This window comes from Wolffia australiana, chromosome 2 (assembly GCF_029677425.1).
Source record: "Wolffia australiana isolate 7733 chromosome 2, ASM2967742v1".
Lineage (NCBI taxonomy): Eukaryota > Viridiplantae > Streptophyta > Magnoliopsida > Alismatales > Araceae > Wolffia > Wolffia australiana.
The window spans coordinates 10,936,092-10,961,334 of NC_135836.1; the positions used below are offsets into that span (position 1 = coordinate 10,936,092).

The window sequence follows — 25,243 nt, forward strand, 5'->3', positions numbered from 1 at the left end:
CATTTTGGCAGTTAATGTTGTTGTTCATCGTGCTTGTCTGAAAGAACAAGAAAGGATAAACGAAAGTAGAAGAAGAAGAAGAGAGTTGTGCTTTCCTAGAGTCCTTCCATACCAATCCGCTCTAGGGATCTATATAGAATCAATCGACAGCCTCATCCCTTGTCCCGGATCTCTACGACCCTGAGTTGCCCCCAGAAGCCGCGCAAGCCATCGCCATTTTAGTGTTTTTTTTTAGCAACTCTCCTTCACGGGGTCTGGGGATCATGCCTGTTCGAGCAACCTCATCCCCTGTCTCGGATCTCCACTACCCCGAGTTAGCCCGCCAGAAGCTGCGCAAGCCGTCGCCGTTTTTGTGTTTTTTCCGAGCAACTCTCCTTCAGGGGGTCCAGGGATCATGCCAGATCGACAGCCTCATCCTTCATCCTAGACATCTACAATCGCGAGTTGCCCCTGGACCCTCGCAAGCCATCACCTGTTACTTATTGTATTGTGCAAGTCTTCCTCAAAGCGCACGAGGAACATGTCTGCTCGGTCGCTTCGTCCCTTCTCCCACACAACTACGATCGCGAGTTGACTCCTGGACCCGCACAAGCCGTCACCGTTTATTTGTCGCTCACGTGCTTCTCTATCCCAAGGCGCCTGAGGACCACGTTTGATCGGCAATGCAACTCCTTCTTGAGGCACCAGAGGACCACGTCTGCTCGATTATCTACGCTGAACCCACGGTCGCCTCCCGCTCGGTGCAGCACCTTCTGCTTCCGGCGCCATCGCACGAGCTCTGCTCGATTTCCCTCCCGACGTCTGATAGTTACCACGGCTTGGGCTGAACTGTTCCCGATTTTCCTTGGTGCCTTCATTGTTTTTTGACACATCTGCACGTGATCCATTGCAATGCTTATCGTCATGATGTAATCACGCTTGGCAATCCCTGATCACCCTTGATGGACGCTGCCAACCAAGATCATTTGGTTTAGCACCCAGGTCATTCCTTCTTCCCTATATTTCACAGTATTATTACGTCTTTCAGTGCTGTTCTTTGACTTTTCCGCTGCTGCGAGAGGGTCTTAACATGATCATAGGATTAGCCACCTACTCGTATTAAAGAATTTTTCATTGTCAGTATTGGACTCAGTCGTTCTCTTGAAAGTGTGGACACTCTTGGACGAAGAACGTCCCTCAGTACGTGTCCTTTCAATTCGATCACGTGGATCATTGGGAGCTTGCTCGTGACTAAACCCATCATGTGTCGTCCAATTGATTTACGTCTCACGTCATCTGGCAACTGATGTTCTTCTTGACATTATTTTCTCAAATCATGTACGTTAAATCACATTATTTTATTACAATTAGATTCTACCTGTCCGAACGCAACACAAGGTGTCAATTCCGACTTTCGTGTTACATCAAACCCTATCAGGTGCCCCATCACCAAGCTCCCCTCTAATTCATCCGCAGTAGGGTCCCCCACCCGTGTCATGCTCGCCATCCAACAAGGAAGCCTGAAAAAGAAATAAAAGATATTAGATAAAATGGGATAGATCTCACCATTTGATCTTCTTTAAGAAGATCAGACAGATGACATCATATCCGTTTTTTAAAAGTAGCTTGAAAAGACACGAGTTTCGGGCTGGGTTGGCCTGAAGCTCGATCATGGCTTCTTTTCACATTTGATGAGCCCGGTCCGTTGGGCCGGAATTGATCATGTTGCTTCACGGCCCGGCCCAGCGTGATGGTGGAAGAAAGAAGATGGTGGGATTTTAATCCCATATTGTGAAATTTTAAATATGTCGCGCTATAAATACTTCGGCATATAGGTATTGTTGAATTAATCTGCATACCTCTTCAGTGTGATCATGTTTGTCATTTTGGGCCTATGGGCCTGTCTGTTGGCCTCGTTGTGGGTGTCTATGTGTGGCCATCTGGGCTTTGCCTGTTTTGTGCTGCTCCTTGCTAGCTGCGGGTGGGCTTGAGCACCCTTTGCTTGTCTGCTCGTGGCTGGCTTGGGTTCTGGTGCACTTGGTCGCCCCTAGCTAGCCCATATATCCAAATTCTTTTTATGTATTCTTTATTTTATTTTCTCTCTTCCCTGCAACATAGATGACACTCTAATTAGAACATTAGAAATTCACAATGTTTAAAATAAATTTTACTAAGAAATTCTTGAATATGTTAAACATGTATAAAAATGACATTAAGATACATTTTTTATCAATTGCTCTATTCAGTGCATGAAATGCAAATTTCTTATAAAATATAAGACAATACACATGAAATGATCTTAAAGTTACTTTAAAATGTGTATGATTACATGCCACATTTTGGGTACATTACTCCTATGCAGGGTTGGACATTTGGGGCTGAAGACTGGTTTGATCAGACCAAATAGGGACTGTTGGTCCTCCATTTGAGGGTCGACTGGTTGGTCCAGCAGACTTAGGTCCAAAGGTCAAACCAAACCAGAATAGAAAGTAAATTATTAGAAATTTATTTACTATTTTTTTTGTAAAATTCAAAAAAATATAAGACACAACTCGTCGGAGAGGTTTTTATTGATCTCAGTGTAGGCACCATATATTTGACCATATGTGGGTACCCACTTGATGCAGAGGAGTTATTCTTTGAAGATGAAACTGCAAAAACCCATGAAAACCAATTTCTGTATTGAAAAATTTTCCCTTCTCTATTTACCTAATAGTTCTCCTTAAAGATAGGGAGGTGTGGAGAGAGAAAGATCTAGAAAAGGAAATTGAGAGTGGGAAAAAAGGGAGGGGAGATGAAGGGATATTTATTACTCACGGTTCTAAAGCTCATTAGGCTGATATTGAACATAACCATCAACATAAATTTCTACTTTTTTGAGATTGACTAGTCATTCTGACCATATGGGGATAGGTTCAGATCGGACTGGGAAAGAACAAGAGCAAACCAGAACCATGCCAAATGTTTGGTAAGGTTTAGGTCCTTGCCAAACGCCTGGATCAGAACTGTCAAACTCTATTCCTATGAGTATGTTAGAGGTTCGTTTTCACCAAAATCCTCTTATTGTTGTTGCTCTTGGTAATCCCTATTTTAGATGGGACAGATGATGTCTTGGACAACGATTCTTCATTCTAACTGTGCTCCTCTTGTAAGAAAATATTTCCCATCTTTGATGATCATCCATTAACTTTTCTTGGGTGCCCCTTTTTTTTCCAGCACTCGCCTTCCCAGATTTATATGTTGCTCCAGACTGCTACCTCATGTGCAATGATGGATATACTTTCTCATCCATCTATTTTACTTGTTTCTTAACTACAATAGAGAAAGATATTTGCAGCAGAGGCACCATTGCATTTAGTGGAAATATGATAACATATTATTTATGAGTAAGTATTGTATCTTTTGAAATTTTGGTTCAGGGAAAAAATGCATGAAATTGTATAAATAGTTGCTATGCAAACTTTAGACATCAATAAGGATGTATGATTTCATCTAACATACAATTGTAGAGTTTATGGAAATTTAGTTATGCCAATTATTGAGGGGACAGATGAAGAGACCACTGATAAGCCAAAAATAAGGGTAAATTTTATGCAATTTTAAACCCTTGTCATAGTTAATTTTAGCTTATACAATAAAATTTATAAAAACTCTACTTAATATGTGTAGTGATAAGTACAAGTGTCGTCCAAGGGAAGCTAGTAAGGAATCCAATTGATGTTCTTCTTGAATAATTTGGACCTAATTGGGGTTAATTTAATCTTCAACAGAGATTAAATCACCCTAATTAGATGAGAAATTTGGAAAGGGGGGTAGAATAGATGAGAGAAGTAGAAGAAATAAAGGGCTCTAAATTGAATTAATAGATCCAATTGAAAGGATCAAAGAAGTCAATTAGAGAGATTAAGAAGAAGATTTAGATGTGTTTCGGTTGATTCTGTAGATTTGATAATTCAGGAACAACTACTCTATTGAATAATGGAATGGGAAATTCAATCTCCTAGAAAGTTAACCCTTTTTATGTCTTTTTTATAGTTTGCTTGAAATGCACTTGAATAGCCAGGTAAATCTCTCAATTTCTCCTCTCAATCCTAGTCAGGGCTTGTACATGCCGCTCAAGCCAAGCGATTTAGAAGTTCAGACAGAAATTAAGAAGAACGATTAAGAGATTCAACTAACAACATCCAAAATACACCAAAAATTTCAAATACAACGAAAGAAAAAGTACCAAATAAGTTGATCCAAGCTGGAGCTCCTCTCTGTCTTGTAGGTATGATAGAGCACCATCAAGAATGACCCTCTACTCTCGAAAGTCGACTTTTATACCCAGGTAAAATGGCAAAATTTACCATTTTACCCCTAATTCATATTTAATTTTTATCTATCAATATTAGCTTGATATCAATGATCCAACCATACAGATAGAAAGAGGGGCTCAAGACGAGCAAATCCATAAAAAAATCATCTCAATCGGACTTCTGGATCAAAAGTCATGAATAAATGAATTTAAACCAATCTTAGCCATTGGATTAAATCATTTATTTTAATTTTTTTTTCTAACAGCTCGTTGAGGTGTCATTTTCTTATTGGCGGCGACGTTTCAACTTCTTCAGGCGGGTTCACTCTCGTTGCGCTGCGCACCGCACCCCCTGGCGAAAATAAAAATGGAAAGACAAAAAAGGTGAGAAAATAAACGGTGTACATTAAACATGCACGTGGTGCATGCGTTTCTCGCAGAACGGGCGAGTCCGCAAGCGCCACGTCACCGCCCGTGTGTGCGCATTGTACGCGCTGTGCGGGCGGTGAACTTACCTCCCGGCGCTGACCCTCCTCGAGCGCCGTCGGATTCTCATCCGACGCCCATGATGAGGCCACGTCGACAAGCGAACGTTTTGCAGAAAAACCCATTTTAAACCGCGCAATTACACGTGGACGCCGCCCAAAAATATTTGTGTAGATGTCCTTTGCACATTCTCTCTCCTCTGTTTTTTCCTAAAATATTAAAACAAATATTAAAGCATTTGCAATAAAACCCTGGAAAATTTTAAATAATACCTTTACGCCTGCAACCACGACCGAGAGCTGTTTTGAGGGTGTAATTGCAACAAAAAATTACAACAAAAACTTTCAAAGTTTGAAAATTATCTTAATACTCATTTTTCCTTATAAATATATCTTTTTTTCTTAGAAAAATGCATTTCTTCTTCAAATAAATCTCAGAAAAATCCTAGAAAATCCTAAAAAATTCTAGAAAATTTACGAATTCTTCCCGTACTGATAAATCTCAATATTAATTATTAAAATTTCCATTTTCATTAAAAAATAATTATTTCAAGCTCAAATCAGTCCCTTAAAATTCATAGAATTAACAAAAAATTAGGGAAAAATCAGAAATCACTTAGAAACAGTATTTTCATGTAAATAGATGATAACAACCCCATTTCAAGCTATTTAAATGCATAAAATTGTGCTAATGGCATGAAATAAAGACCAAATTTAGGTTGTTATCAACCACCTATGGTCTCTCCGATAGAAGCTTGCATTTTGTCATCCAATTGATAGAACATGATTTCCATCAAATAATGACTTACTTTGTACTTCTGTCCCCCCAACTTTTGTTCCAAGGATAACAATCATTGACGAAGGTTTGCATGGATCTTTTCTAGGTAAACTAGGCATCTTGGTAATAATCCGGAGGATAAGTTGTCCATCATGGATAGGATTTTTTTTCCATTTTGTTGTACTTGGATTGGTTGGTCTTTTCCACCTTGTTGATAGCAGGTTGATGTCTTCTTTTGCTTGCGCCTTTTATATTTTATGTTCTTAATGTGTATACTTTGCCATTTCTTTGTATTTCCGTATATGTTTCCTTCTACTGCTTGTAATGTGATGGCGCGACGCATCCCGAGCCCGCAGGAACGTCTTCGAAGACGTCGGCACATTCATGTCCTTTCCTATAAAAAGGAAAGGATGGGCGCCCTAATGTTTGGACTTGTTTTCTTTCTAAAGAAATTTGTGTTGTTGAAAGAGGATCAGGTCCCCCGTCCAAGAAGGAGGAGGCTTTGGAGGGAGTAATTTAACGAGAGGGAGTGAATCCGGGGTGAAGTAGGAAGCCGCCATCGCTCCAAAGGCCTATCCTGATCTGCTTCTCTCCGGCGGTACTCATCCCTGGGGTGGAACATGGTGTAGCAGCTCACCGTCTTCGACCTTCCGACCTGTGCGCGTGCGACTCCGTCGGGAGTCATCAGCCGCTGACTGCACGAGGCCCACCCCTTTTCTGAGTCATCCGAAGGTCGACTTCTTCTGTCCCGTCCGGTCTCCATTCTGCCAGGGCGCACGATCTGTCGTGGGTGGGAAGGATCCCGACCGAAAACCGCCGACCACGCACTTGTCTGGACCGAAATTTGGCTGACCGCGAACGGGGACCTGAGCCCTTCTTCGTTCCCGATCCATGTTTCACGGTTCAATGGGGCTAGCGACCCTTACCCAAATCGGTCCCCAGCTGACTGGACTTCTGTTGCGGCCCCTTCTCCGACCGACCGGGACGTCTCCTTGCAACTCATTGGCTAGAGACATCATCTGACCCCTTGACATTGGAGCGACGATTCTACTCAGGTTTTGGGGGTCCACGGTGGGTCAAGGCATCCTTGGACGTGTACGTTGCCCCGACGTGGATCTTGAGAGGGGAGGTCGTACGACGCAGCTCCTGTCCCCACCAGCTTACCAGTGTGGGAACAGACGAGGCGCCAAGCCTGTAACGGTTAGGTTGGACCCCTTCCCTTGGTGACCCCTACTGCTGCCGGTCAAGAAATCGATGCCGGAGTCAAAGCTATCCCCTCCTCAGTGCGCATCAGACGGAATTTCTCCACCGGGAATACTTGGTTCTACATAGTTGCTAACCAATGTTGCTCGGTCTTCCGGCGCACCATATTGCCGGTATCCCCTCCTCGGCCAAATCTTGATTGTTTGCTCCAGCCGAGGCTGTCATACCCTGTCGGTCTCTTCTACGGCACCTCCCCCGGCCAACTTCGATCGCTCACATTCTGGACGCACAAGCAAAAGGAAATTGGCTTGCAGGCATCGTCGAGGTACGTCTTCCCTGCCTGCCTGTCTCTTATTTCCTTCTGTGCACCTTCGTATTGTCTCAACCGCGCTCGGATTAGACATAAGTGAGAGGGATAGGTTGAGCGATCATTACGAGAATACAAGAGCGTCTTACCCCTTGGTACGAGTGGGGCTCGCCTGTCATGTGAGAGCAAAACCAGGCGGAGTTGCTCCGTTCGGCGCCATAATCGTCCTAGTTTTGTTAGACGAGGCTCGAGAGGTCCAACCCCTCCTCCATCGGGCGACTTCATCGATCCCCCGGGAGTCAAAGTTCATTGATAGTCAACACTTGCAAGTACCATAACCTGTCGCATCTTGCATTTCATCGTAATTCAATACCGCTAGGATTCTCTATCGGACGACGCCACTGTCGTAGTCAGATACCACTATCATTCATTGGCACCAAACCATCATATTCGGTGTTGATCAGACGACGTCCCGATGACGTCGGTGGCATCATAATGCCGTGTGGTTTACTCCAATTAAATTAGTAGTGGTCCTCCCAGTTTTCCATTTCTGATTTTGGTTACCTCGTTTGTTGACCATTGTTCTGATCATAGCTGTCAAGGGCACAAGCATACGCCATGAGTGAACTTTGGTGCAGAACATGCCCTATTACCTTGAGGGGGAAGTACCTACCTGATGTCGGACGTGGTCTTAATACGTCGTTCGGTTGACAATGAGTATGATGGCTCAGCGCCAATAAGAGATAAACGTATCGAACGTCGACAGTGTTATCGTTCAATGGATGAAACCCCAACAGTCGATGTAACTACGATGCAAGATGAGTGTCCTACATGTTGTACGTGCAAGCTTCGACTCGGGAGAGACACCGAGCTCCTAGATTGGACGGGGTCGCCGGTAGCCTCTCGAACCTCATTGAAGCGACGAAGGCGACTATGGCCGAACGGAATCAATCCGTAGGGCTTGCACGTAACGGACATATTCATCCGTACTGGTAAGACACTCAAATATTCCGTAGTTTTCTCTCAAGACCTCGCTCACCTACCTAGCCCCAGCGTGGTGGAGTCGAGACAAAATGATGGCGAGGATGCCAACGCTTCAGCATCGAACGCGTCACCACGGTCAGATTTAGATTTGGTTTGAGATTCTATCTCTTCTCTCCTCTTCTCGAGTATTCCCTTGCGACGTGAATTCGGGTATTGATTTCGGTGCTTAGGCATCGTCGCGGTGGGGGAAGATAGTACTCTTGCCCTCGAAAATGGTCGAAGCTGCCCCACCAGATTTTCATCGGTTTTTAAATCCGAATTCGATCGTGAATTTATGTGGGCTGTTTTATCCCTACCTATAATCCGCCTATTACCCATACCTATTGTCAACCCATCCATCCCCTTAGTCACCTTTTCCTTAGGTGTCCTACGTCACAAAACTATACTGCAAGTGATAATTAAATGAGCGACGGGAGAGTACAGCGTACCTCGTCAGCGTGGCTCGTGGTGCAGGGAGCCGTTGACGATCGGTGGACGGAGCGGGTTTGATGAAGAGGCGTCGGAGAGATCACGGCAGCTTAACGAGCAATGTGGTACTGGAGCTCTATATAAAGGTCGGAGGAAGAGGAGGGCGAGGGTGAGGCCCTGGACAACACAGCTCAAGCATCAACTAAGCCTGGCGACGCAATCACCCATGGAGGGGTACTGTTGAGTGCGGGCTGTTGAGGCGAGCTGGTGGCGTGCCAGTGGAGTGGCGCCACGGGGCGTATGGTGAAGCTGAGCTCTAGGAGGGAGCTCCCCAACAGTTGGTGGGCAGCCGACTCGACCTGCTTGCAGAGCGAACTCAGACCGTTGATCAGATGAACAAGGATCGGAGAAGGAACCCTGGAAAATCCCGATCGTGCGATGGCGCCGGCGGATGTTGTCCGCAAAGAAGACGTGGGATGAGATTGGGGCTCCCGGGTTGACCAGTATTCCCCATCAGCGCATTATCGCGTTGCCGCATGTGCTGCTGAGTTGAATCGCCGGCATCCGGGAGATCGACGGGGGCGAACAACCAGAAATCTTCAGCTCACGATGGGAAAGTCAGGTCTCTCCCCATTGATTCTCCCCGTCGACGGCAAGCCTGCTTTATCCCGATGATAATCTCGAAAGTCAGCAGAATCTGAATTCTCCCGGTGACTTTCAAACGGCAGCCAAAATATGAATTCTCCCGGTAACCCTCTCGATCGGTCGCGAACCTTGAATTCTCCCGGTAAATCCTCCCGAACGGCCGCGAACCTTGTATTCTCTCGACAATCCTCCCGAACGGTCGAGATCCGCCCCAGAGACGAACCGATGCTGGAATCGTTCGCCTTCGCTAAATTCAGGAGGATCGACGGAAGTATCGGTCGTCGTTTCACAGGCGCATTAGACACCCAAAGTCGGAATTGGATGGCCTCCGCCGAAGAATATCAGTCTCTCGGCAACGGATCGATCCTGGTCCTCCTCTGGTGATCTTCCCAAGTTCCTCATCACGTTCCCCCTCCTTCCCCTCTTTCCCTTGTGTTATTCTCTTGAACGAGGAAGGGAGACCAGGACAAAGAAACACGATTTTTTCAACTTCTTCCTGGTCTAAGGGATTCGGGCGCCCCCCCTTTCCGTTATAAAGGGGGAAGGGATGGGCCCCTAATGGGCCATGAAGGGAGTCCATTAGGGGAGCCCTTATAAATGGGCTCCCCCCATTACAAACAAAGAAAGAACATAAGAAAGCAAAGGGGAAATGAAGGAAATGGGGAAACAAAGGGAGAGAGACACGGGGAAAGGGTCAAAGGAAGGCCCCTCCCCCTTGACGGCAAAACGGTGGGCGGACAAAACACCTCGTGAACACGACAAAACACGACAATGTGAAAGGGGAAAACACAAAAACACGAGAGAGAGAGAGAGAGAGAGAGAGAGAGAGAGAGAGAGAGAGAGAGAGAGAGAGAGAGAGAGAGAGAGAGAGAGAAAGAGAGACAAAAAAACAGAAATGATAACTCGAGCTACTTCACCCGGTCTTCAATATCGAGTGCGCACGGCGCGGGTGACGTCGTTGACGATCCTTGATGGCATGCGCCATCACTACCACTCCCATAATAAACATAGGAGACCCTCGTGTTTTTGTCTTCTCATTCTTATGTACATTAGGTTACACTGGCTTGTTAGATTCTCTATAGAAAAAGTTTTGAAATGCACGATGGATAATAAATGATGATATGATGTATCTCTTCATTCGTTGATGGATAAAAGATGGAACATCAGATTGGATCAAAATATAGATAGATAGGCTCAAAATTTACCCATATGGTTTAGGTAGACTATAATTCTGCAGAATACCTTCTCATGCTGATTCTCTTATTTTTCTTTAGAGGTGCCATCGATATTTTATTTGTGTAGTGACTCTTCATGTAGCAAGAGTTCTTTTTGTTCTTCAGCCTTTTCCACGACAAATTAATTTTTATCTCCAAAGTGATTTGTCCCAATAATTGGTTGGGAGTTCCTGTGTGTCAATGTTCTAATGCATTTCATACATGACATGCCTAGTTTGTATGTTCTATAACATCCACACACCTCTGTTGGTAATTCCGCACTTCTTTGTTTGTTTGTTGAAACATCACAAGAAGTGAAATTTCTTTGTTTGTTGATAGCATAATTGGCCAGGGCATCCACTACCCTGAACCCCCCTCCTGATAGATGTGTTTCATTTGTACTATTTTTAGCGAGACACTCCTGCATCTCTATCCACCAACTTTGTAGGTGCCATAGTGAGCATGTTTGACAATTGATTACATGAAAAAGGGCGACTAAGTCAGGTTCTACTAGAATTTCCTCTGTACCTTTCTGATTACAAATTTTGGGCCCATCCGGAAGTGCCCAACTTTTTTCCTCCATGTTCATACCTTCTTTGTGCCCATGGGTGAAGGTAAAGATCAACATGTTACGAGCATCTGGCACAACACCATAAGGTATGTTTGTGTTCTTCCCAACAATTTTGTAACACAATTTCCAACATGTCACTCTGTCCTTATAGTATCTCTTTTTCTTTGTAAATATTTCCAAATGAAGTGTGATTCCAATGTTTAGGAATTTGTATTGTGTTTTTCAATTTTTTACTTAAATTTTGCACACTCTCCGATGACACTCTTCTGCCCCTATTAGCTTCTATCAATTCCAATAAATTAGGATGCCTCATCCACATTACTTGAAACTGAAATGAAGGTTGTCTTATGTTTGAGCAAGGCTGATGAAATGTAACTAAAATGGGAACATGGGCAGATAAACATTTGGATAGCTACTCAAGCACAGGGTTTTTTAGTTCTTGCATATGCAAATTCATTTGAATTCTATCCAGCCGTTCATAAATATGATGGCTACCTTTCCATCCATTGCACCAAGATAGAGGGTTCCTTTCATATATTCGTTCACATAGATGTAATGACATGATGCCCTCATTAAAGGCATCCAGCTCCCTTTTAGATCCCTTCCTTCCGTTATATTCCACTATATTCCTAGTAATATTGAAATAATCCCTAGTAATCCATAGTAAAGATGCAGAACAAAATATTTGGGTAAGATTATCCCATAAAGCTCTTCTCCTTTCTGGATGAGACATATACAAAGGTAAGCTATAGAGAGGCATTCTATATTGGATTTTTTACTGTTATGCTTTGGGAAAAATCATTTCTAACTTTAAAATTACAGCCAATATGATATCAGAGGTTGTGGTGGACGTCATCAGACAGTACCGAGATGATAATCTGATACCAAGATGATGCCAAATGTCATCAAGGATGTCATCTACATGGGTATGAAGATGATGCTCTGATACCAATTTGATGCCAGACATCTTCAGCGACGTCGTCCGATGGATATTTCCCTAAGGAAATGAAACTACATGATGCGATGAACCCTAGGCGGATGTACGTGCAGGTCTCGACTCGTGGGGATTAGCCAACCTCCAAGCTCGGGGGTGGGCAACCAGTGACAGTGAAGGTGACCATTTGACCCTCTTCAGAGTGATGACGAAGACTACCACATCAAACCAAATAATTCCGTTGACGCTCGCACGTAAAAGATAGGCTCAACCTGTACCTGGGGATTCACTCGAGTCATAGTTTTCAAGATATGATCTCTCACCTAAACTAACTGGGTGTGGTGGAGTGCAGCCAAAAATTTAAGAAAAGATGTAATTTAACTAACAAGCTAGGGGACGAGGTACCTTGTTAGTGGCGTCGCTTATGGTCGGTGTATTTGTTGGTGCTGGAGTCGATACAGGCAGATGCGGTGGGAGAGTGCGAGAGGTGGTCACGGGTGGTGGTGGCATGGCGCAGGAGTGGGTCGGAGGTTGGAGAAGAAGACAGAAGAGCAGCGGGGAATCGACTCAAGCTTACGGTTGAGCTCAGCGGGCACGAACCCTTTTTGTGTATTGGCGCGAGCAGAGACGACAGCGGTTGCGAGCGTCGGCAGTCGGCACGAAGATGACACGTGAGTCTAGGCACTGGTCAGTGAGTAGGGGGATGGCGCGATGAGTTAGTAGAGTGATGGGCTTTATGCTTCAATGGTAACTAAGGGCCAAGCAGGTGGTGCACGGCTTGGGCGTCCTATTTGTTCAGGACGGCATGGCAAAGACCTGGTGGCATGGGCGTGGTCGGCTGTCTTGCATGTGCCATAGCGGGCGTGTTGGCACCGGGCAGCTTGAGCGACTCTAGCGTGAGCAAGAGGTTGTCAACGATGTAGCAGGTAGAGATACCCTTCGCGAGACACGCGGACAGTTGGGCGCATGTGGAATGAGCGCGAAGGCCAATCACATTGGCTTGTTGGGGTCGCTCCCACAACACAAGGATTTCACGGCCGCTGTTTCAGGGCAGTTTTGGTCCGCGTGGACCCGTTACAATGAGTTTACCGTGTGCGGTGGGCCAGTGCAAGGGTGGCCCTACCATTTGGACTTACCACTGGTCAACCTATGACCCGTTGACGGGATCACCAGCACGACCGCTTAAGCGGCGTCGCAAGGTTCCAGGTGGCAAGGGTGACCACCCGTTTGAACAATGACCCACTCAAGCAATGATGTGGAGTATTCAGAGGCAGACCCAGCAGGTGACGGGACGACTTCCTGCCAAGCCACACGTTCGACATGCACACACAGTCGGCTTGAGAGCACGGTGCAACGTCAACTCGCTCTGCTCGCGTGCGGGCCGCGACATGAGAATTTGACGTGGTTGACTGGTGGCCGGACAGTTCGTGGAACTGCTGCTCGGGTGTGGCGGTTCCCAGGACTTCCCTGTTCTGCTCTCTCTTTCCTCCTCCCTCCTTCGTTCAGGAGACAAAGAATGGAACAAAACGTCAATGATAAAACTCGTGGTCTAAGTTCTAGGGCACCATCGTGCCCCCTTTTATAGGGGCACGATGGCCCTTATTTAGGGCAGGGGAGCCCTTAGTAAGGGCACAAGTGCCCTTACTAAGGGGGGGGGGGTCTTATACATAGGAACCCCTTGAATACAAAAATAAACATGGATTCATGACACATATTTGATGACACAAAACAACATGAAACGACACAACTGATGATGCAGACATGACACGACAGACATGGACCCGATGAGCACGAACACATGAACGTGACAAAACACAGAACATAAGAAGCACGTGCCAACACAAATCAAAACAGTCGGATACGTGGACGTTCTTTACCCGGGGTATTAGAACCAGGGTATAAAAACAGTCGGAACGCAAACTGGTGGGGGTGTCGATGATGACGATTGTAGCTCCAAAGACATCTCCAGTGGAGCGGGCTGGCGCGCTCCATCACAGTACTCCACAAGATCCAAATTCTCCCCTTTCAATGGGAAACACCACTTTGTAGGCCTAATTAAGTTTTATATCTATCTAATTTTTGTAAATCAGTAATGCGCTCTAAAATTCCTAATATATCTAATTTATATGTTTTAATCATGTTTCTTAACTTTCGGTATTTTCTGATTTTGATATTCCTGTACAATTCCAAAAATGTGTATTCATCATGTAATCAAATTTAAGAGCCCCGTAGATTCTCTAAGTGGATGAATGTATTGGGGTCTTGATAAGAGGGTTACACTTTCAAACAAATCTTCTAATGATTTTTGGTAATGTAGCTTTAGGTTTTCTGCAGATTGGGTATGCCTACTTAATATTGTATTGCTAGGCTGTCTTTTTATGGATGACCAAGATTCGGTATAGAGTGAAAATTCAATTTATTCATGGCAGATATTTTGGCATTCTTGGAATATGAAGAACCAATTTTGTAGCTTTACGCTGGAGGCCCAACTTGTAGGAGCATCCATTTGAATGGGAGCATTGTCACATTGTCACATTGTTTAGATGCTTTGTCACATTGTCACATTGTCACATTGTCACATTTATATATCTCATCAGACCGCTGTGCATATTTTAATTTAGCATGGCCCAACTAATTGTTGTATTTTGCTTCTCGATAGATAGAGATGCAACCTGATTCTTATATGAATATGTGTTTGGGTACTGAGATTTGGTTTTCCGACACTAAGACATACTATGTCGAGTAATTTGACACTATTCACACTATAGCGATGGTTTTTAACTATAACTCACTATCTGATTGGTTCACTCAAGCCATGCTAAATTAAAATATGCACAGCGGTCTGATGAGATATATAAATGTTATACGTGCTCGTGCATTGCCTGGCCTCGAGATATTGCTGACACTTTCATCAGTTGTGATAAAGGTAATTAACATTGCTATAATGGATCTAAAGGCATTGGGAGTATAAATGTGGGATCTCAATCTTGGGACTCCAATCCAGAATGTTACTCTAGTAGACACTTTTTCAGATGAAAATTCAGGGGTCCAGCAGAATGATCTCATAATGAAGGATTCTAGTAGACTGACTCCATTCAGTCTCAAAGCCTTTCTTGTTTTCAAATCTTATCAGTATGTGTATGTCCTCAAATGCACTAATTGAGAATGCCTTGAAAGTATTGAGGTTCTCCATTTCATGATAAACTATGGTCACATTTGGACGTCTCTATGTGAATTTACCGATAATGGAGCTCAGCAAAGGTTTGGCCATTTCACCTATTTGATTGTCTGAAAATCTAGTGATTGAGGAAATTTCAGTTTCCATTGAATTAAATTTCCTCTTTCATTAATATATATAGTAATGGTGGAGTCAGGTTTTTATATTTTGGTAAGGTTTTTCGTGGTTTTTTTCTTTAGTGTTCATACCATTTTTCCTTGGTCCTATTAAAGATTGTTTATATGATAAGTTTGATAGGGAGTCCTTAATAGTAGAAGGTACGGTGGCAATTACTTGGTCTGTTGGATATTGATTAGGCCTTTAGGGACAAGTTGGGGTCTCCTTTTAAATATTGTAGGTTTTGCTTATGGTACATTCTTGTTACTGCCGACTCTTTTTTCCTCCAATGTCGGGATAGGATTTTGAGGTTAATGGACATAATCATGATTAGAAATAATCATCTCCAGTTTCCCTTCCTCAGATATCTCTTTTCTATCTACATTGCCTTCATATTCCTCTGTTTGCCTACTTTCTTCCAGCATCAATCTGGAGTTTTTTAATTGAACCATACATTGCCATGCATGAGCAAAGTTACATTTCCTTAGTAGAGTATTTTCAAGATGTCCTACAATTTATTTTTCTATCATCTCCTGCATTATTACACTCATTCAATATTATGTGGATGGCATCCATCCAATGATTAGTGAGCTGCTTCAAGCGCAGGTAGAAACTTGTACTCCCCTTAACCCATTATCTCTCACCAATATGCCTGAATCAATTAACATATATCACTTAGCTCTTTAGCATTCTCCTAGATCATTTATATTTAGGCTATTATATCATGTACATTTTTTCTTTTTCCAGTTGACTCCAAGAGCCTATCTAAACCAGGTCAGATCATAGATATCTTCATATCATTAATGCAGCTTTTGCATTCCAAAATTTCATAATTTACTGTTAAGTGGATTAGCTATTCTCTATGAATTGGGAATGCATACTCTATTTGTGTTAATCATCATAATCCTATATGCTTCAATAGAGCCCCATACTGGGTTACCTCTAATCTTTTGAGAAGATGGGAGCCGTTGATCTCAAGGCGGGATTCCTGGTCTTGGATTCAGTTGCTACTACTTGTTGCACAGGTGCCATTATCTGCCTTCGAATACATGTTGAGTATACGTGAGATTGATGTGGAAAATCCATTACCCTATTATGGACAGGTATGTTTTTTCCCTTTAGTTTTTGAGTTGTTTTTTTCTTTTTTTTTTTCTTTCTCGAATGAAAAGTTCCCGATTGTCCATGTGTACACTCTCTTCTTGAGATTATACAAATATGGTATACCTAATATAGTCCTATATATGTATTTATCTGATTTTGTGCCTATCATTAATTTCCATAGCTGTTCCATATGGTATTATTTAGATTTCAATTAATCGAACCTAAAAAATCTAGTTTCTTTTGAAAGCCAAAATAGCAAACCCGCACCAAACACAGTTCACTGTTAATAAAGACTAACCAAATTAAAATGTTTATTTAATAGAACATACGATGTTATTATCTCAAGGTAAAGCTCCTAATCAATATTTGACAAATCCAGTCTAAGCTTTTAAGAAGTCTCTCTATCTATCTCAGTCTATCATTGTATACATCCATCTAAGTCTATCTATCTCAATCATTCATTATACGCCTATCTAAGTCTATCTATCGACCTATCTATCTATCTATCTATCTCAGTCTTCCATTATATAACTCTATCTAAGTCTACCTATCTCAATCATTCATTATACCGCTATCGTCTATCTATCTCAATCTATCATTATACCTATATCTAAATCTATCTATCTATCTATCTATCTATCTATCGATCTATCTATCTATCTATCTATCTATCTATCTATCTATCTATCTATCTATCTATCTATCTATCTATCTATCTATCTATCTATCTATATATCTATCTATCTATCTATCTATATATCTATCTATCTATCTATCTATCTATCTATCTATCTATATATCTATCTATCTATCTATCTATCTATCTATCTATCTATCTATCTATCTATCTATCTATCTATCTGTCTGTCTGTCTGTCTGTCTATCTATCTATCTATCTATCTATCTGTCTATCTGTCTATCTGTCTATCTATCTATCTATCTATCTATCTATCTATCTATCTATCTATCTATCTATCTATATCTCTATCTATCTATCTATCTATCTATCTATCTATCTATCTATCTATCTATCTATCTATATATATATATATCTATCTATCTATTTACCAGAGATGGATAGATAGATAGATCTATTTATGGTAGGTCAGTTCAGAACAAATCAAAGTCAACAAATTGGAAGGTCAGTTCCATTAAAAATCAAGATACGTGAAATTAAACCCAATGTGAATTCATCCCAAGTAAAATCTAACCGTACTCCAAGTCAACTTATGTCAAGCTCAATCATTTTGATAGTCAACTTAGTTCAAGACAATCATAATCAAAGGTAAGCACAGTCAAAGCCAACTATAGTCAAAGTTAACAAGTCAACAAAACCATAATCAACCTCAAAGAATGTCAAGGGTGTTGGGAAACAAGACCCTTATCCAGGGGGTCATTGATGACTATTCTTAAATTTAATATGCTCAAGAAACGTTAGCCAACATACCAAAGTGAGTAGTAATGTAGGACAAAGATGAGTGGTAGGCATTATCGTGGAGATCTTTTTTGCATCTTCTGTCAAGGTTGTATTACAACTCATTTGAGGCATGTACCAACCAGGTTTCTCTGACAAGTACTAAAGGCCTTGAGGCAGACATACTCGAGAATGACTTAAAGGACATTTAGGTCCCCAATCGATAGAAAAATATCCCTGGTAGAGCACATCCGCGTCTATATCACCGTGTTTTAATTATCTGTTTTCAGTCATTTGATTTCAAGTTCCTATTCGTCATGATGAGTTCACCGTACTCGCATGACGCATCCGTATGGTCCCATTTCATCCAGCATTTTATTTCGAGTCATTTTAATATTTCTCCATGTTTCTTCATTTTCAGTGTTGTAAAAGGCATCCCTTATTGCGCCCCTATGTGTACTTTGTTAATGGGTTCATCATGGACCTATATAAGGCCATGATGGACCACGTACATCTCAGATCTGGTATTTTGTGGAAGTTGTGTTTTGAGTTATCAACTCTCATGTCTGAAGAAGAAAGGAGAAAAAGGAAGAAGAGGAAGGAGAAGACGGAGGAAGGAGGGGAAAGAGAGGGGGAAGAAAGTGAGAATCGCCGCCTGCTGTTGGACTCCCGCCCCTGGTCGCCCGCCGCAGTCGTCCCGCCTCCCTTTGCCCGCCACCGTTTGCGGGTGGCCGCCTCCATCCTCCCACAGTGACACGGCTTTTCTCTAGCCATAGCCTGCAGTTGCGAACAGTCGTGGCCCGTGGCCATGACCCATGGCTGCGATCAGCCGTAGCCAGCGGTCGTGACCGGCCGTGACCCACAGCTGCGATCAGCCGTAGCCAGTGGCCGCGACCAGCTCCGACCCGCGGCTATGACCATCCGCAACCCACAGATGTGACCAGCCGCGACCCGCGGCCCCGACCATCCGCGACCAGCCACGACCCACGGTCGCGATCCGCCGCAGCTCGTGACTACAACCAGCCACAGCCCGCGGCCTTGACCAGTCACACCCACAGCATGAGGCCATGATCCGTCATAGCTAGCAGCCTTGACTAGTCATAGCCGGAGGCCACGATCTACCGCGACTCGCTGTAGCCAGCAACCGCGATCGGTCATTGACCCGTGGCCACGATGAGCCGTTGCCTGCGGTTGCGACATGCCACAACCCGCGTCCTCGACCAGTCGCAGCTAGCTGCCGTGGTCAACTACGACTCGACATAGTAAGCGGCCGCGAACTGCTGTGACCTGCCACAATCAGCGGTTTCAACCAATCGCCACCACAACACCGTCGCAATCGCCGCCGCACTACTACACCACCGCGACCGCTGCTGCACTACTTTCGGTACCCACCGACACCGCGATCGCGTTCCCGCCTCGCCGCTGATCACCACACCGTGTTCCCAGCGCAGCTCCGACCGTGGCCCGTTGCTATCTGCCGCTCTTTGCCGCAAGACTCCCTTCTCCTCGCCTCCAAATGACCCTTCCCTCAACTCCTGCGCACATTTGCCAATTGAGCCTAGCCGTAACAGCCTACGACACGTCTCAATGTGCCTGCTCACTTTGGAGTGTGCATCGACGGAGATGACAACGATGATGACCAAGAATGCCACTGACGAGGTATGCCATTCCCCTTTGCTCGTCTGTTATATTGCGTCTTTTAGTATATTTTTGGCTGCACTCCATCGCGCTCGGGTTAGATAGGTGAGAGAGATTATCCAGAAAACTACGTTTGAGTGAATTCCTAGGTATAGGTTGAGCCTGTCCATAACATGCGAGCCCCTACAGAGTTCATCCATTCGGCATCGTAGTTGCCATCGTCGCTCTGATGAGGGAAAGGTCACCATCATTGTCCTTTGTCACCCACCCCAAACCTTGGGACTCGGCAACTTCCCCCCCCAAGTTGGACCTGCACGTGCACTCATCTATGTTTCTTCGCATCACGTAGTTACATTCACTTAGTGAATTACCCATCTGACATCATTCGGCTACACCTTTGAGGGAGGGAGAAGCCATGCGGGCCTTTGGATTCTTCACGTCGGCTCGTGCTCTACGACGAGGCTGATGACGAGTCAAGATGTGTTCGATGCTAGTAGAGAGCCCTCTCCGAGGCCCCCTACTCCCCCTAGCGGGCTGCCTATGAGTGCGCCCCCGCCTTGGACAGATGACCGAGGGCAGGATGTAGTGCCACCGGCACCTACGCCGACACTAGGCTCCCACCCCATCCCAGCAGATGTGGATGACTTAGTTCAACGCCCCTGGAAGATGCCAGCACGAGATAGCTTGGAGTCCGCGCCACTCCTCGACGGGCCACCTCGTCAAGTCAAATTGCTGATGCGCCCCTATCAGCCATGTTAGATGCCATGGGGACAACTGTCACGATGGCCACCACCGACCAACTGGTATTGCCTGTCTCGACGTAGCCAAGACTGGTATTACTACCAAACCAGCTGTTGCACTACACGGAGTCGAGGTTCCCACCACGCAAAGAGACGTCCGCCCTGGTCGCATATCGGTTGGGAGGACCTCATCATGACTATCAGGTCCGGCCTTACGAGCTAGGCCCGGCCACATATTCGAGTCGTGATACCTACATCCCACCGTACGCACGGGGCCAACCACCGACATATGAGGAGTCGTACTACCCATCGGCTCCTTAAGCGACTCCGGTACTGTACGGGTTGGTGCCACCTCATGCACCACCTTACGGTCCATCCGACTACTACGGAGTGCCTCGCGCCCCCCCAGCACCACCTCAGCCGGCTTACGCACCGACTTATGCATAAGCGCCGACTTACCCGACACCGCTGACCTACGCGCTAGCGCCGACCTATGGCCCACGCGATCCATATGCTGCCTTGGCATCTGCCGCCGCCCCGTCGGCCGGGGCCGCAATCGTGGCGTCCTATGCACCCCAGATCCAATACGATCCATATCACCAGCCGGTGCCACCCACGCCAAGAGCCGTAGACATGCGGCTTGGACCGCCGGCCCCACGAGATTACTACCCAGCTCCTTGGGCCCCTGCTCCATGTATCGGCACCGGAGCCCTGAGATCCCTATGAACCCAAAACGTCCGATGACATCAGCCACCTCTTTGTCACTGTGACAACGATGATAGGGATCATCGACGGGAAGCACACCGAGCCCTGATTCAGAAGAGCGTCCGAATGGAGGTTCCCGTTTATGAGGGCACGCAAAACCCAAAGGATTACATGGCCTGGGAGTCTAATTTGGAGAGTTACTTCCAATGGTACGGTGTGGATGACGACTTATGCGTCTCATACATCGAGGCCCAACTTGGAGGTTAGGCCAATATATTTTGGAAGAATGAAAAGGATGCTGCGAGGCGACGAGGGGATCCACCCATCACTTGGGAAGAAATGTCTAGAAAGCTTAAGGATAAGTACATCCCTAAGCTCTATGTGATATGACTCCTCCTGAAGTGGATGGATCTCAAGCCAGACAAGCACAAGGTAGGAGAATTTTGAGGAATATCGCATGCGCTGCCATTTTTTTGATAGCCCAGAAATTCAGATCGCCCATTTGTACATGGTCTCTATCCCAAAATAGGTGCTAGGGCATTAGAACAGATTCCAAAGACAGTAGATCAGGCCTACAACATAGTAAAAAGTAGTGAGTACTCCTTCGAGGACACGAGTGCGACGACAGGTCCGACTGCCCGTACCATGTCTACAACCGCGAACACCACTGCCAGACTGTCCTCGACTGTGATTTGGGCGAGAGGGGTACCCACTACGCAAAGGAATCCCACCCCCAACCGACGACGACCACTACGGTCCTTGTCGCCTCATCTGCCGTTTCAACGGCTCGCCGCCCGAATATGACCGGTGAGCAACTTCAGTGTTTCAAGTGCAAAGGATATGGGCATAGGCAGTTCGACTGCTCATCACTCCTTTACATGGACTACAGCGGGAACCCGATTGAACCGCCACTAGAGGATGACGTCGAGGTAGACGTTTACCCACTCCAGATGTTCCAACACCCGTCTCGCCTATAGTGAACTTTGGCATTCAGTAGGGTGCCATCCACCCTGACGTTCTGAGAGTCCAACGGCCTAGCACGATCATAGCACCCGTCAGGGCCCCGACGGTTCTTACCCCACCGTCTGTGGCACCTTTGGCCCATCAACCCATGAAAGTTTTGGCAGTTGCCTCGTCATGACCGCCCACCCCGGTAGTCATACTACCGACCCTAAGGGTACAACAGGCACCTATGCCACTAGGCCTTGTGCAGCGCACCTCGATCATCTACGTCCATGTCAAGATCAGGGGACGTACATGCAAACTCATCATAGACAGTGGGAGCTGCATCAATGTAGTCTACGAGGACATCCCAGCCAAACTGGGCCTTACTCTTACACCACACCCAGCTCCATATAGCGTCTCCTAGATTGATGCATTGGCCCTACCTGTATGATCATAGTGCCACGTGTCGTTGGAGATGAGCACCTACGACAAGCACGTCATGTGTGATGTCCTACTCATGAAGATTGGTAGCATCATACTCGGATGACCATGGCTGTACGACTACGACGTCCAACTTTTGAGAAGATTGAACACGTGCTCCTTCATGTGTGGAGGGCATTGATTGATTTGGTATCCAGCGGTACGATCGCCAACATAGCCAACATAGACCATCCTGGCCCCGGCCCCCTGGGCGAAAGCCCCGTTGATCACCAATGGATGTATAGTCTGACGAGAACTTGATCAGGAACGTGATGATCTACCTGTATGTTTCACCCTTACCGGGGATGTTCCCGCAGAGGAACCACCACGGACACTTGACACGCGTGACGCAGGCGAATTGATGAAACTCTGTCCAATTTCGGGGATGTCTTCCCGGAAGAGGTACCTGACGAGCTCCCGCCTATGCGAAGTATTCAACATGACATTGATCTAGTACCTGGAGCTTCGCTCCCAAATTCGGCACATTACCGGGTGGACCTATTAAAGTACAAGGAGTTGTATCGAAAGGTCAAGGAGCTCTTGGCCAAGGGCCTTATCCAAGAGAGTCTCGGCCTATGTGCCGTTCTGGCATTACTCACGCCGAAGAAAGACAACACCTGGCGTATGTGTTGCGACTCACATGTCATCAACAAGATTATGGTGAAATACCGTTTTCTTATACCATGAGTGCAGGACTTATTCATTCAAATGGCCGGAGTGACTATATTCTCGAAGATTGATTTGCGTAGCAGATACCATCAGGTTCGCATCCGACCAGAAGACGAGAGGAAAATGGCTTTGAAGATCAAGGATGGTTTGTTTGAGTGGAAAGTCATGCCGTTTAGGCTATCCAATGCACCGAGTACGTTCCAGTGACTGATGAAGGAAGTCCTACATCTGTTCATCGCCAGATTCATCGTCGTTTACTTTGATGACATCCTCATCTTTAGTGGCTCCCGCGAGGACCACCTACAACACCTCCGAGAGGTGTGCACCACATTACAATGGGAGAAACTCTACACCAACTCGAAGAAGTACAGCTTCTTCATGATGGAGGTCTCCTTCATCGGCTTTATCATATCCGCTCACGGAGTCTCGGCTAACCCAACCAACATTGAAGCCATTAATTCATGGCCACAACCCAAGGACATACATGAAGTACGAAGTTTCATGGGTTTAACAACCTTTTACAGGAGATTCATCCCCGGATTCAGCAGCATCACCGCCCCCATCATTGATCTCATTAGACTTGGCAAGTTTGAGTGGACGAAGGCGGCCGACAAGGCCTTTGAAGAAGTCAAGCGATGCATGACCGAAGCTCCCATGTTACGACTATCTGACTTCAACAAAGTCTTTGAAGTCGCCTGCGACGCCTCAGGTGTAGGAATCAATGGTGTCCTCAATCAGGACAGACACCTCGTAGAATATTTTAGCGAGAAACTCAATGATATGAGACGTCGATATGACAACTACGACCGTAAATTCCATGCCCTAATGCAGCCTCTATGCCACTAGCGCCACTATCTCCTACCCAAGTAATTTGTCCTCTTCTGCGACCATAGCGTGCTACGACACTTGCATGATCAGCAGAAAGTCAGCGACTGGTACGCTCGTTGGATCCCATATCTCTAGGACTTTACATTTGTCATCGAGCACAACAAGTGTAAAGATAACCATGTCGTTGATGCCCTTAGCTGGTGACCAGTTGCCCTCACCATGATGAAGACGTGCATTTTGGGGTTTGAATGACTCCCATAGGACTATGCCGATTTCCCCAACTTTGGGAAGATTTCCAGTGCCATTCGTGATGGACCAAGGGCCGAGTATCGAGATTATTATTTCTCTGATGGTTACCTCTTCTATGGGAAGAGGATCTGTGTACCCCGCACCTCTTTGCGGAATTTTCTTATTTGGGAGACGCACGCGGGTGGTTTGAATGGAATCTTTGGTATCAATAAGACCATCCTATCTTTAGACCAATTTTACTGGTCATCTTTGAAGAGAGACGTGGGAAGATCATCTCCTGTTGCTTGACATGCTCCAAGGCTAAGATGACCAAGCAGAATGTGGGCCTCTATACGCCATTACCGGTGCCGACACATCCTTGGGATGATGTTAGTATTGGTTTCATACTTGGACTACCGAAGACCACCCAGCGACACGACTCCATCATGGTCGTCGTCGACAGATTCTCTAAGATGGTTAATTTTATACCATGTTTGAAGACGTCCGATGCCTTGCGAGTAGGGTGCGTGTTATTAGACGAGATTGTCTGCCTGCATGGAGTACTGCAGCCAATTGTGTCAAACCACGAGGTACGTTTCACTAGTTATTTCTGGAAGAGCTTATGGGTCCTTAGGGGAATGAAACTTAAATTCTTTGCAGCCTACCATCTGTAGACGTACGGACAAACAGAGTTAGTGAACCAGAGTTTAGGAAATCTGCTCTGTTCTATCGTGGGTGAAAACCTCACCACCAGGATCGTATCCTTCCTCGCGTGTAGTTCGCCTTCAACTCCTCTGTGAACCGCACCATCGGCCGCACTCTGTTCGAGCTCGTATATGGCCAAGTACCTTGTAAACCCTTAGATCTCATTCCAGTGGAACCACATTCTAGAGCATCCAAAGATGGCATCGCATTTGCACGACATATTAAGGACATGCATCATGAGATTCATAATAGCATCGTCATGCAAAACGAGAAATCCAAAGCTGCCGTTGATGTGGGACATAGGTCAGTTAGCTACACTGAGGGTGATCTAGTCATGGTCAGGTTGAGGCCCGAGAGATATTCTCCTAGGGTCACTACGAAGCTTCATGCTCGTAGTGCTGGGCCTTTCCCAATAGTCCGTGTGGTCAGCGAGAACACCTACGTCGTGGGTATCCCGCCTAGTTGGGGAATCTATCCTACCTTCAACATTAGCGATCTGGTCCGATTCCATCCTATGCCACCCATTGTTAAGCCTCACAACTCCTCGAGCCTTCGTAGTAATGTGAGTGAAAGTTCCCATCTACCCCCTCC

General features: G+C 45.4%; 1 protein-coding gene and 1 long non-coding RNA gene across 2 annotated transcripts; one reads left to right on the forward strand and one right to left on the reverse strand.

Annotated features, from left to right (window-relative positions):
- Positions 1 to 4,342: 4,342 nt before the first annotated feature.
- LOC144716818 (uncharacterized) lies at positions 4,343 to 9,643 on the reverse strand. The gene is made up of 3 exons (XR_013585003.1): positions 8,522 to 9,643; positions 4,792 to 4,971; positions 4,343 to 4,628 (listed from the first exon to the last, which is right to left on the reverse strand). It is a non-coding gene; the product is annotated as an uncharacterized LOC144716818 (long non-coding RNA).
- A 13,458-nt stretch (positions 9,644 to 23,101) lies between these two features.
- On the forward strand, positions 23,102 to 23,737 carry LOC144716193 (putative mitochondrial protein AtMg00860). Its single transcript, XM_078591273.1, has one exon. It carries the CDS (start codon positions 23,102 to 23,104, stop codon positions 23,735 to 23,737), a length of 636 nt encoding a protein of 211 aa, XP_078447399.1.
- Positions 23,738 to 25,243: the final 1,506 nt, after the last annotated feature.